The sequence below is a fragment of the Diorhabda carinulata genome, chromosome 4 (genome assembly GCF_026250575.1).
Source record: "Diorhabda carinulata isolate Delta chromosome 4, icDioCari1.1, whole genome shotgun sequence".
Taxonomy (NCBI): domain Eukaryota; kingdom Metazoa; phylum Arthropoda; class Insecta; order Coleoptera; family Chrysomelidae; genus Diorhabda; species Diorhabda carinulata.
This window is the reverse complement of record NC_079463.1, coordinates 21,382,925-21,397,580: the sequence shown is the minus strand read 5'-3', so window position 1 is coordinate 21,397,580 and position 14,656 is coordinate 21,382,925. Positions and strand designations below refer to the sequence as shown.

The 14,656-nt window shown below is 30.3% G+C and overlaps 2 protein-coding genes across 2 annotated transcripts; one reads left to right on the top strand and one right to left on the bottom strand.

The window, feature by feature from the left end:
• Nucleotides 1–4,603: 4,603 nt before the first annotated feature.
• On the bottom strand, nt 4,604–7,575 carry LOC130892487 (uncharacterized). Its single transcript, XM_057797926.1, has 4 exons — nt 7,177–7,575; nt 6,890–7,105; nt 6,620–6,831; nt 4,604–6,180 (listed from the first exon to the last, which is right to left on the bottom strand). The coding sequence occupies exons 1-4, from the start codon at nt 7,333–7,335 to the stop codon at nt 6,084–6,086; spliced, it is 684 nt and encodes a 227-aa protein (XP_057653909.1). The 5' UTR covers nt 7,336–7,575; the 3' UTR covers nt 4,604–6,083.
• Nucleotides 7,576–8,274: 699 nt separating this feature from the next.
• Nucleotides 8,275–14,500, top strand: LOC130892281 (activator of 90 kDa heat shock protein ATPase homolog 1). Its single transcript, XM_057797615.1, has 7 exons — nt 8,275–8,412; nt 8,553–8,737; nt 8,788–9,003; nt 10,681–10,813; nt 10,903–11,078; nt 11,522–11,743; nt 11,900–14,500. The coding sequence occupies exons 2-7, from the start codon at nt 8,594–8,596 to the stop codon at nt 12,032–12,034; spliced, it is 1,026 nt and encodes a 341-aa protein (XP_057653598.1). The 5' UTR covers nt 8,275–8,412; nt 8,553–8,593; the 3' UTR covers nt 12,035–14,500.
• Nucleotides 14,501–14,656: the final 156 nt, after the last annotated feature.

The window sequence follows — 14,656 nt, the reverse complement described above, 5'->3', positions numbered from 1 at the left end:
GATCCAGCATCAAAATCGTTGGTATATAAATGTGTGGTGAGGAATTCTAGACAGACAAATAATTGGAAAATTGTTATTAAAAACATTTAATGGAGAAAGATATTTTAGAAGACACTTCCTTAACTATTCGTCGTTCTTAACATGATGTTTGCCAGTCTAATAGAAGAAAACTTCGTTACACATTCCTTAAGATATCTCGGGACTGGTAAAAGATCCTCGTGCTAGAATTTGTCGACGTATCGTGGTGAAAATTCCAGGGATTACCCACAAATCTAGTCATTTACAACTAATTGCTTCACGTAGAGGCCTCAAAACGAACTTATTGACCTTCTGGAACAAAGTTATTGTAAACTACTCCACGGTAATTGATGAAAACGATAATTTTTTATTTTTAATCGAATTGTACGTCATTGTGGCTCATTTTTAGAGCGCAATTTACTAGATTGTTGGGGATTTACAACATCATATTCATAAATCTACGTTTCGTTAACAGGAATGATGCACTTGAACTACTCGAGTTTTTAATAAGAATCTAGTTTAATCAAAATCATTACTTGATTTTCAAGCACTATTTTCCTCAACTTTTCTTTTCGTTTTGATACTATTTATATTTATATTTCCTCGTTTGGTGGTTAGTAATCAGTAAGAAAACTAAAATATGAAATTATCTATCACGATTCGGTTTTTAAAAATTGTAATACCAGGTTATTGATTAGAAAGGAAACCACCCTCTTGTTGTACCATTCGTTATAGGTTACATTAAGTTGTAACACAAATAAAAGTCTATTCTTTTGAAGTACCCTTTAAGAACCGGAGTAATCTAAAAATAATGATTGATGATGGTAGTTAAGAGACATTTTCAACCGTATAAAATATAATTTAGGTCTTTTTATGGTCAAGTAAATAAGCGCTCACCACCGGGTGTATAATTTCGTCGACCATTTTTTTTTGTTCGTTATAAAAGTAAAATGATATTTAAAACACTTTTATAATAATATGTTTTCGAATGGAATTGCTATGGGTTTTTGGTAGCCCTTGTTAGCGGCATTACAAAATATAGGTTTTGAAGGATAGATTGCAGTTTCCACCATGTGAATGGAATGCATTTCTGATTCTAAAGGCCTGTCAAAACACTTTTTTTTGTTTAATTTACTCAATTATTCATATTTGGTACTATAAATTGAGTTGCACTAGGGGTGGGCAACTAAATTAACGGAAATATGAAATATCAATTGAAACAAACATAGATACAAAAAAAAACAACAAAAATAGAAACTAGGATAATTCGGGGTGATTTTAATATTTACTTTAATATACCTCCCAATATCGAGGAGAACTTTTTCTTTGTCCAAATGTCCTTATAGAAAACCACGTACTTACCTATTACTGTCTTTTTTATAACCTCTCTTCAGTTGAAGATACATTCGTGAGTTTTCTATATTCGAAAATTTTTTTTAATGTTAATTATAGATGTCCCTATATCAGGTATGCCTCAATGATAGGTTATACAGAATACAACATAAATATGCAAAAACAACTCAATTAACAAACAAATTTGGCGGTGTCGGTCTGTGATCTTTTCGTTTGCTTCAGGTAAATACCCGAAATTAATATCGTTGGTACCTTCATTTAGACTGTATTATATTACAATGGTCGACGTAGTTTTGTTGTAAAAAGAAATATTTCGCCTAGAACCCGAATTTGATGTAAAAATTGGTCAGAATTTCGAAGAAATTGAGGTTATGTGATGAGAAACGTTGGCCATTTTAATACCACGTCGACTAAATGTCAAAATCAGCTGATAATAATAAACGAAATACGTTTTTTAGCGGTGCTTTCCACTAAGCCTTGACATGAAATAATTAGAGGAATTTTCGAAACTCAATTTACTTCAATAACTTACGAATTATTACATAACCTCTTATCTCAAAGCTCAAAACGCCTCGTAAGCCATTCCGCTTGGGTTTTCGATCATAACGCTCTGGACTAATTCAAAAGGGAAAGATCGTTGTCGTGAGTACTCAATGGAATGCACCCTTAATAGCATTGAGGTGAATAGAGCATTCTGTGAAGCTACCAAAGGTCAATTAAGAAGTTAATCAAGCACTTTGGGTTCAACGTTATTAGGCAAAGTATGAGGCTTGCAGAGATGTTTGCACTCGCACTTGTGAATACTGGACCGTGGTCTATAGTGGGAATATGAGGCCTTAGATGAGCGTGTTCGGTTAAAGGGCCTGTCAAAGAGACGGAAGGTCTATATATGTGTGTGTGCATTAGCTTGTCTCATACCAGGAGCTTCCAATTATCTCCGCAAAACTTGCTTTGTGAACAGTGTGCTAAGAGATGTTATACCAATACGTTTGGCTATACTAAGATGGCTTCTGGTCTTATTGGTGGATTTACTGAGTGAGCGGGCACCCAAACGTGTTAAACCTTGCAATCATCATTCAACATTTTTCGTAAGACTTTTTACTATGTCTTTCACTTTGTTTTTTTGTCTTCATTTTATTGCAGTGCACATCACTTTACCATCCACAACTATAACTTTGCAGAGGATTTTTTTCTATATCAGGACCTCTTAAATCTCCTCCTACACATGAATCCAAACCACAAAGAACCCAACGAACCTTTCTCTCAAACACACATCGAGATCAAGTAGGTCGCAATTTCTGGAGTCGTCAACTTCTTTGGGAAACTTCAAGAGAAAGAGCAAAACACACCCGGGCGACAGCGTGAGTGCTCAAAAACCGTACACCGAATCGGTGTATGGTCTTGGTGAAGCAATGATTTGTTTCTTCGATATATGAGTGTGTTTTTACTTGATTTTTTGGATTAAAACGATCCAACAATTCTATGTAGTATTCGTTATTGATTGTCTCTCCTTTTGGAGTTTAGACCAATATTCCATGGGCATCCCAAACTACTGAAGTCATAACCTTCCCAACTGACCGTTGTACCATTGGATGTTTCGGACCTCGTTCACCGACTGCAGTCCAATCAGATGATGATCGTTTCGATTCCGTGGTGAAGTGGTGCATCCATGTTTCATCTATTGTCATATATCGACGCAAAAAATCTGATTTATTACATGTAAACATGAACAAATACTGTTCTGAAACATAGTCACGTGGTTTTTGATCGACTTTGAGTAAACGCGGCACCCGCTTTGGAAAATGCTTTCTGTTCATCTATGGTTGTAATCACACTGCCTTCTAATACCCTTACAGCTTCTGCTATCCCACACATCAGTTTTTGAGTTTGAGCAATGGTTTTCGTGAAAATTTAATTTTCATTACTTTTCTCCACTTTTCCTCGCTTAATGATTTTTTCTCGAGAGAACTGATAGCTTTTCTGAGATCCTCATGTAAAAATAACCCCCGTGTGAGATTATAGCGAAATCGAAGTCAAAAGATTTTTTTGTCATTTTTATAAGGTCAAACTTTGAAAACTTGAAAAAATGGCATACCCTGCAAATATCGAAAGAAACGCGTGGTATCATATATTTTATCATGGAGATTCCGAAAATCGCATCAGTTTTTGAGTTTGAGCAATGGTTTTCGTGAAAATTCAATTTTTTTCTCTTGATGGACCCACTGCCATCTACCAGACAAGACCCAAACTTTCCTCTCTACTCTACTATATAGTGAGAACTGAGTGGAGTTTGAAATGTGGTTCGGACATTTTGGTACAGAGGACGCACGTGTTTTGTAGCGCCTGTCATATCCACAACCCGTTATACGACTCACATAGATAAAATAAAACACCGATTTTTAGATATGAAACCTAAATACTTTTACTTATTCTACGATTTCACGATTTTATCGCTGCCTACCGAGCGATACCGGAAACTATAAATATTCTTTCCCGTGTAATTCGACAACCAGTTCTGAGCATAGTGTATGATTGGTTGCCTCTCCTTAAGGGTGAGACTGAAACTTTATTTTCAAATTTGATATTTTTTAGAACAGCTATCTAATCACATCAGAAATGGGGAAGTATCGAGAAAAACGCGTGGTATCATGTATTTTCTCATGGAGATTCCGAAAATCGCATCAGTTTTTGAGCTTGAGCAATGGTTTTCGTGAATATTTAATTTTCATGACTTTTCTCCACTTTTCCTCGCTTAATGATCTCGAGGGAACTGATAGCTTTCCGAAGTTCCTCACATCAAAATTCAATTTTTATTTCTATATTCTCCATTAATTTCGTTTTTAAGTTGATTTTTCTTATTTTTTTTTGATGGCATAACTGAAATTTTCTACCTTTAATCATTTTCGAAATTTTCAATATGCTTAAATCATTATTTCAATATCAACAACTAGAATAAATTAGAATCATTATTTAAGTGCATTATAATTATTTAGGTGTTCATGTAAATCGGCAACCAATTCTACTCTACGGTGTTCTGCTCTTAAGGATGAGGAAAAAATTTTATATAAATTTGTCTATCACATTAGTCAGTCGGGATTGCTCCTTTCCAAATTATATCATTCTTGATAGAAAGTTTCGAATCATCCCTCGTATAACCACGATTTGGCAACCACCAATTGTTCTCAACAATTGGAAAGCTGTAAGTGATGATAAGTGGAAAATAAAATAAGAATTTTTTGCAAAATATTTTTTTTAATTGTATTTACTTTTTATTACATAACGTATGTTACTTTTTAAATAGTCCTCGTATATTTTAACGAGTACTATAAATAACAAACTTATATAAAATTTATAATTAAGACCATTTTCAAAAAATTGTTCAATTTATTTAAAGTTAAAATGAAACTTCTCCTAATACTACACACGATCAACGTTTTGGTAACGAAATTATCATCTTCTCAATCAGATTTAAAACTAAAATTCTATTTTGTAGAGATTTGAATTTAAAACTTTTTTCCATTTGAAAACTTAATGTATGGCGAACGAAAACAGTGTTGCGGAATTGCCAGGCGAAATATTTTCCCATAAGGGAGAAAATTTGATAACTACACTAGAAAAACACAACGACATTGCCAAAGTAAATCTATTTTTCCGTAGAGTTGACGAATAATACGGAAGAATATAGGATTTGTGGTGTTGCCAAACACAGTTTTCTTCAAAGATAAAAAAATGGTCCAAAAAAAAATCTGAACACTTTTGATTACATGCCAAAGAGAAATCTTTGTTGCCAGACTTAGTTTTCCCAAATTTGAGGAAATTTGTTGAAATTATATATATCAAGAAGTACTACAATATTGCAGAGTTTAATTTTTCTAGAAGATGGAGAAATTTGATTAATTCTATAGAAAAACTATTCATGTTTATGGCTCCACAAAATTAAATTCGATAATCTAATATGGAAAAGCATTTCGTATTTGATGTGTTACCAAACCTATATTTTCTCGGAACTAAAGAAAACTTAAGCCAACAATAGGAAAACATATGAAAATTGCGACATAGCCAAATCTATTTTTCTCCAAAGTTGAGGAAATTCGAAATGGGTTGGAAATTGTCCTTTATTGATGAAAATGGCCTTTAAATAGGTAAAAAAAGTTGTGTAAAACAGAAAAATTGAAAAAAAATATTATTATAAATAGAAAAAGTAAAAAGGAAATTTTCGATAGATATTCAATACGTTTTTTTCTCCCGTGGTACCACGACCCTATACATCGATAGAAATAAATTCTTCCTACAAAAGATCTTGAAAAAATCGTATCAAATACAATACAAAAATGAAATTTAATTCAGTTATGGCACAATGTTGTAAATTAGAGAGATTAGAACATCCCATCCACCTTATTATCCAGATTTCGGACCAGGCGATTCACAACAAACAGGAATCGAATCTGAAGAAGACTAGTTTACATCCGCACTTCGTATAACAATTAGAAAAGACACAGGAGGCTAAACCGGATCTGTAGTTAGAAAAGAGAATGAAAAGGGAATGGAAATAACCATCAATGGATATCCTAGGGGTGAAAAAACACACTTATTATTGTTTCCGTCCAAAAATTTTAAATTAAACTATAAAAAAAATTTTTAAGTAAAAAATTGTGTTGTTACTTAAATAGAGGAGGTGGATATGTTATAAATTAATACTAGGAACTGTAAATTTATATATCTGTAGGTAATATGTCAGGTATTAGATATTTGCACAATTCTTCTTCCGAATTGACAAAAGTCACTTTGCTGGTGGTGTTTTCGTCTAACCTGAAGAAAAAATAGAAAAAATACTTTAGGAAACGTTATCCGCAAGAGAAAAAAATCATAATTTGTACCCCGGATTACTCAGAAGGAGTATAACAGGCACATTTGTGGACGACACTGTATTTTATCTTGTAGTAGCATCTGGAAAATTTATAGAACAGCATCACTCAATAAAATGGAAGCACAAATTTTACAAAAAACAAATTAAAAAAAAGTTTTTTGCTAGAATATCATATTCCACCCAAAATTTTATAATAAATTTGGTTAACCGCCCACCAGATTCTACAGTTTTCACCTGTAGTGACTTTTTCCTGCTTGCTAAACTGAATACTTGGTTTGAAACAGAAATTTTCACTGTTTTTTTTTTTTGGACAATGGAAAAAACAACACAAAAAAAATCAAAAAAATTTATATTATTTTTTAGAGAAATATTCGAACTTACCATCCTTTGATCACAGCCCAACAACTGGAGAATAACGATGACGAATTTATGATCAAACAAACTCCCAGCCGTTCGGGGTAATGTCGACTGAGTAACCAAATCATATTTTTGATCAATTGGTAGTCCATACAACCAACACCGAAATCTTTGAGGTCGAATACTATACACAAATTATCTACTACTTCTTCAAAACATTTTTTACAAGCATCCTCCTATAGAAAAACATATAAAAATAATACCAAAATAAAACTTAACGGTATTTTTACATACCAAACAATATACAATAAATTTCGTTAATTCATCGATATCTCTATTAGTGGCATTATGATTCTTTGCGGGAATATAAATCACAGGTCGACCGATCATATCCCTGTGTCTTAACACCCTCGCTTTATTCGTTTCTAAATTTGTTCTCACTTCTGGAGAATCCGCTGTTAGATTTTCTACTCCATATTCTTTTCTCCATTTGTTCGTTTTTAAAATAGCCTAAGTGAAACACACATACTTAATAACTAAATACATTGTAATGTAACAATATGTTAACAAAATTATCTTACCTTAAAAGCATCGTCAGCAGTTTTAAAAGCTCGCAGGTATCGTTTTAACGAAAAATCATTGTGATATTGCGTAGGATCGGCTTCTGCTATTAGTTTCATACGATTTTTTAAATCCTGAAAATCTTTCTCGTTCACTGGCTTTATTTGAATTTCGGACATTTTCTTTTCGATTAATAATTAAAAACTATTACAACAAATTGATCTATCCTCTATCACCCCACTTTACTTCAATAGTTTTGTTTATTTTTATCTTATCTATCTAGTCATTTATTCACTTATCTATCTCTGAATTAAAACCCATCTGCTTTTGACAGTTTGAAGGCTAATGAGATCAATTTTGGAATTACGAATTTTTAGAATAATTTAATATGATGTAGCAACATTCGGAAACGTGTGTATGAAAATGTAAAAATTATAATAGAAGGTCGAATTAATATAAACTATTTAAATTATTATATTTTTAGTTTAATTGTTCATTATGAATTTTCATAATTGAATTTGGCGGGTTAATTATTGTTTGACAGTAAGTTACAAAGTAAAACTTCTCTCACTGGGTTATACAGCTACTACTAAATATTTTGGATGATAAATAATTGATAAAATACATTTATTTGAACAAATTATGATTATAAATACAAGTTTCAAGGAACTTTTGATATATTTCAACCTGGCAGGTGAAAACAATTAATTTTTGAAACAGGCAACTATTTATACTTAAACGTGTTTAATGAATTGCCTACCTTTACGATCAATAATCAAAACATTATTATTGATAATAATATTAAATATTGTTATTAATAATTTAACGTTCCATATTATGAAATGGTTTGACAAATCTACGTTAATATATTAGAATATGGAACTTTTAACAAAAATAAAGCAAATAAGAATAATATAATGTAATGGATATACTGTTTAAATATGTAGTTGTTGTTTCTCCTTCTATTAAATATTTTTTAATTAATATAAATAAAATAATTTTGGACATACATGGATTGAGATACAATTAATTTTCTTGAAATATTTAGTTGTATTACTGCTGCTATCTGTAATCGAATTAATTAAACTTGAAAAATTACAGGTTTCTTCAGGGGAAGTATCTGATGGATTCGAATTTATACGTCAATTTGACTTGAAACCTATTGGGAAGTTGTAAAATTCTAGAATTCTCCAGAGTAAATTTTCTAGAGTTGAAATCTTAACACCAAGTGTTAATTTGATCGAATAACTGAGATAGTAAGTACATTTAATTTATTTTTTTAAGTATGTTAAATTGTCGATGCCGTTTAATAATAACATAACCAAATTCAATTACATATAAATTTCTCACATGTTTTTTGACATAACAGTATTATATATAATTTATTCCTTTCCAGTTATTTTATCTGTGATTTCTTGATTAATATTTACAATAAAAATGGCTAAATGGGGCGAAGGAGATCCCAGATGGATTGTTGAAGAGAGACCTGATGCCACTAACGTTAACAATTGGCATTGGACGGAAAAAAACGCTGGGCCTTGGTCTCAGGATCGTATCAAAGAGTTATTTAAAGAAATAAAGGTAATATTATTAAAGTTATTCATAATTTCAGCTAATTATATTAATTTCAGGTTAATAGTAGTGAAGCCGATTTATTTATCAAAGGAGTAGATAGGTTAGATGGTGAAGCATCTGCTAATAACCGAAAGGGGAAACTCATATTTTTTTATGAATGGAATTTAGTTCTTAATTGGTCCGGAAAGCTTACGAATGGATCCGATAGACAATTTAAAGGAAAAATTAAAATACCCAATTTATCTGAAGAAAATGATGTATCTGATTTAGATGTAAGTCTTTCTTCACTATTTTTTTATAGAAAAGTGGTCAATTTCACTATAATTTTCGTTTAAATTACTAAATTTTCATGTTTTTATGATTTTACTACAATTCAAAATTTTTTGGATCTATGGGATTTTATTCTTCACAATTCACTACAAAGTTGGATAAATTTTCTTATTACAATTTTTATGATTGATAAATGAAGATGAGAAATATAACAAACCAATGAAACAGGAAAATGGAGTGAGAAGGAAATTAACGATCATTTTATTATCATAAATAAGAGAATGATTAACAAAAAAAATGTTTTTATCATAATTTTGTTTTATTAGCGATAAAAACTGTGTCTATTAGCGTGTTGTGGTCATCTCCAGTGGTAGGACCTCTTCACCATCTTTCAGATTAGGGGACCAGTTTCTTCTAAGTCTTCTGTCCCGTTGGGGCTCAAAGAGTGGACAGAGTAAGGGATTTATTTGCAGCTCTAGTCTGTTGTAGTGTTTTGTACTTAACTTCTTGTATATAGGGAATTTTTAAATTTCCATGAAGAGTTTGGTTTGATACATACCGGGGGGCAATTATTATCATATTTAGAATTTTGTTTTGGCTTCTTTAGATAATCCAAACCTCAGGATTGTCTTGTCTTTAGATGCAATATTTATTGGAAACTTGTGGAATTTGTGTGTTATTGAATGAAACTGGAAGTTACTTTTGGTTCTTCACTTATTTAGCTTTGTCTGTTATGTAATTGTCTTTGAAGGACGTTGGACGCTATGGCTGGTTATTCATGGGTTGCTAGTATCACCGTATTATCAGCAAAAATTCTTATGATGGTTCAATTGGTGAAAAAAGTCATGAACTGTAACTTTAGTTAAATTCGGTGGTAGAAATGCATCATGTATGAATTCTTTGGTGTTTGCAATATGAAGAGAATACAAAATATTGAAAAAAAAACGATACCAAAATATTAAAAACTATAACAGTTTATCTGGGATCAAATTTGATCCCAGATTCATATTTTCACCTAGAAAAGAGTTTTTTAGAAGAAAGTACAATAATAGTTTGATCTGTATTCTGGATTTATTAATTTCACGTTTGTTAGAGATATAAATGAATTTGAAATGTGGTTTTCAATTAGAGGTATGATCAAAGCATGTTATAGTGATGAAAAATTAATCTGTTGATTCGTTTTTGTGTCTTTGAAAATTGTGTTGTAAACAATCCATTAATCACTCGTGAAATTCTTAGCTTAGAATTTTTCCCTTTAGAATAATTTTTTTTTGATTTTAAAATTGAAAAAAAAAATGACTGACCTCTATTTTAATGGTAAGTTTATATTATTGTAGTCACCTCGTTTGTTTGGGATCAAGAAAATCCCGAGTTTTTTTCAAATCTTTGTTTTTTCTACGAGGGGTTCATGAAAAATAATAAAGCAGATATCTCATTTGAAAATTTCATGTGGTTTTACGATTTTGAAAGTTATAAACACAATTTTTTGAAAATGATCGTTTATAACTTCTTTGCCAAGTGTAGAGAAGTATAGATTCTATCAACTTCTTGGACATTTTTATATATTTTAAAAATTAGTTTTTAAAAATTGGTAAAAATATTGAAGTTTCGACCTTTATGTAATATATAGGTGAAAATGTCAATAGTTTTATTAGTATATTGAGTGATTTAAATTTCAGATACAAATTAGTGTAACTGATGAAGACGAAGAAGGGTTTAAATTGAAGGAGATTATGATTAAATATGGCAAACAAATAATTCGAAATCAGCTTTCAAAATACATCTCGGGTTTGAAGGAAGAATTTTCCAAAGGTGAGTTTTTTTAATTTATCGTAGTCTCTAGTCTTGATGATTATATTATTTGTTTTTATGAAAATAGCATTAATTTTAATATTATGTAGGTATGATTCTTCCCAAAAAGGGATCGGAAAAAGTAGAAACAGTAACGACATTAACGAGCGGATTCAATAAAAAAATTAATATTGAACCAATGACGATTGACGTCAACAAACAAATAGGATTGAAAATTGACACTACGTCGTTTAAACAAACTCAGAAGTTTCAATGTACTGCTCAGGTATTTTTGTTTTTTCAATATTTAATTTTATGGTATATTAAAAATTAATTTATTCATACATTTGAACGTTATTAATTCATTTAGGACTGTATTTTTAATTTTACCAATTTTCGAATATAATTTAATATTGATTTTGTGTTGAAATTTTTCCTTCTGATCTCATATTTTTCAAATTTTATTATTCTTTAAATTTTCACATAAATTTTCAATTAAAATTGAATATACTCTGGATATTTTTTTTTAAATAAAACATCAATTTTTTCAAATTTCTTGATAATTTAAAAAAAACAATCATTTCTATATGTTACCTTTTTCTTAATATTTCTATTACTTTATTCGATATATTTGTAGTAATTTTTATCAATTTGTTCTAAATTAAAAATAATCAAATCAAAATTCGAGCCCCCCTTTTCGATTTATGGCATAATTAAGTTTATTTTCAGGAATTTTATGACGCCATGACTAGAATAGAAATGGTGACAGCTTTTACGAGGGGTAGCGTAAAATTAGAACCGGTCAAAGGTGGAAAATTCGAATTATTCGGCGGAAATATCGTCGGAAAATTCGAAGAATTGATACCATGTAAGAAAATAGTACAATCTTGGAGGTATAAACAATGGGCCAGCGGACATTTTTCCACTGTTACCATTACGATAGACCAAAAGGTGAATATTATAAAAAATTACAGGGTGCACTAACAATTTTAACAAAAAAAAAACAAATATACAGCCACTGTGACCAATTTTTGGACAATTGAGGATCTAAATCTTGTTTATGACCAAATTTTGGACGAATGAGGATGTATATTTTTTTTGTTACAGAGTGACCATACAGAAATAACATTGGAACAAGTAGGCGTTCCAACAGGTGAATTGAGCGTCACCAAGGATAATTGGCAGAGGTACTATTGGGACGGTATGAAACAGGCGTTCGGTTTCGGTGCGTTTTTTACGTAAATTAGTGCGCAATAAAAAAAATGGTTTAGTGTGTTGAGTTATATACTCAGTGGCGAAGTGAAAAATGAACGGAACGTGTTTTGATGTGAAATTTAATTGATTTTTAATGTGATTTTTGTGGAAGTTTTTTGAATAATATGTTACAGGGGACTTGTTGGAAAAATTCTAGTTTGTTCTGTTTGTTTTTCTCAAACGCTGTGTAGTCTATGAATAATGTATGTCTCAAAAGTTTTGGTTCGATGTTCGGTGTCAATATATTTTGCGAAAAATTTATATTTGGACGAATTTTTTTATTTTTCATTCAGATTTTACAGTAGTTTTTTCAGGGTGACCAAATATGGTGGAAATTTTCCACTTTAGATCGATTGTAGTAGTTTTTCTTTATAGTTTTTAATTTTTTGTGGACAAATTTGAGAAAAAATTAATTACAAGTTCAATTTTAATGGTGACAACATATTATGAAGAAATTTTTCACCTTATGGTGATTCTTGTAGTTTTTCTTTATAATTTTCATAGTTTTGTGGAATAAATTGGAATAAAAGTTTCAATTTTCAAAATAATTTGGGGAAAACTTGATTCAACTTGCATTTTTCAAGGTGACAAAATATTTATAAGAATTTTTCACTTAATGGCCATTTTTTAGTTTTCTTCATAATTTTTAATTTTTAATGGAGAAATTTATAAAAGACCACATTTGAGACTTAATTTCGTATGGTAACAAAATATTGTGGAAATCTTCCACATTAGAGCGACTCTTGTATTTTTTTTAGTTTTCACATATGATTTTCATATTTTATGAGAAAATTTGGGAAACATTGGGTAAAAAGTTCTGAATGATGCGGTAATTTCCCACTTTAGGGCGATTCTGGTAGTTTTTCTTCAGTTTTCATGTATAATTTTCCATATTTTATGAGAAAATATGCGGAAAACTGGATTCAATTTTCTATGACGACAAAAAATTTTGCGCTTTAGGTCGATTCTTGTAGATTTTCTCCATGGGAAAAACTTTATTCAAGTTGAAATTTTCTATGGTGATAAAATATTTTTTGTAAATTTTCCACTTAATGGTCATTTTTGTAGTTTTTCTTCATAATTTACAATTTTTGATAGAGAAATTTTAAAGAAACCAGATCTGATCTTCAATTTTCTATGGTGACCAAATATTTGAGGAAATTTTCTACTTTAGGGCCATCTTTGTAACTTTTTATCAGATTTTTCTCAAAATTTTCAATATTATTATTCAAAAAATGGGAAAAACTGGAAACTTGTAGGCGATTCTTGTAGTTTTTCTTTATAATTTCCACTATTTGTGGACAAATTTGGGAGAAACTGTTTGAAAAATTTAGATTTTTCAAATTATGTGGGAATTTTCCACTTTGAGTCCATTTTTGTAGTTTTTCTTTGGATTTCACTTATAATTTCCCATTTTTAGTAGAAAAATTTTAGGAAAACTGGAATCAAGTTTTAATTTTCTTTTTAGTGGCAAAATATTATGTGGAAATTTTCCACTTTAGGTCCATTCTTGTAGTTTTTCTTTAAATTCTTCCCACAATTTTCCATTTTTGTGGAAAAATTAAGGGGAAAAATGAAATTTGCTAACGTAACGTTTTTTTTCAATTTTTTTTTTCGTGAAACTATGAAAAGGAAATGTCTCAATAAAACCTATTGAAACCCATAAATTTGGCTACAAAATTTCCTTTTTTTCCAAAATTTCTATGGAATATTTTCGATTTTTGGGAATATTTTATTCAAAACTTCCCCTATGATACTTGTATCGATAAAACTATTATTATAAACGGTTTTTTGGCCAATTTTTCTTCAACGGTTACTTTTATCAAACTTTTTATTTTAAATTTGATATAATTTGGGCATTAACTTTGTGACAATATGATTATATGCATTTTTCTAACTCATTTTATGTCTTCTAAATTAAGCATTTGAAAAATTGTCACTACACAATAATCACCTTAACTTTTGTACATACATTTTGTAATCAGATCAATTTTTAATTTTTCGAATTTTCGTTCTTTTTGTACCATTGCGGAAATAATTTATTCAAATGCCTAGGGTTCACACCAGCAATGAAAATTTAGTGGTTCAAAAGGACCACCTAAGTTATGATTTAGTGGTCCAAAAATATAACGTGGTAGACAAAAGTAAAAAAATTAACATATGCATGCTACACACACTTTTATACATATTTTTACGGCATATATAAATTCTTTTATGCAAAAACAGCACAGTAAATATAAAACATAGGTTTTTTTAAAAATATTTTGGGCGACAAATTTGTCGTCGATGTGTATGATTTTGGCGACATTTCTTGATGATTTGGCGACAATTTTCGCTGTCGCCATGCTGGCGTGAACCCTACAAATGCCTATTTAGCTACTACTCGTTATAACTACGATGTTTTTTATCGCTGATTTTTGTGATCATTTTTATCTAAATAAAATATAAGTTGAAGTATTTTTTTCGATTTTACCCTTATTTCAACCCATTTCAGTTAAACAAGTCCAAATTTTTCGAAAGAATCTTCGACGTTTATACTGAATTATACTGAAATTAAACTAATTTTCCTGGACTATAATAAATTTCAAGTTTATAATTAAAGGAAAGTTA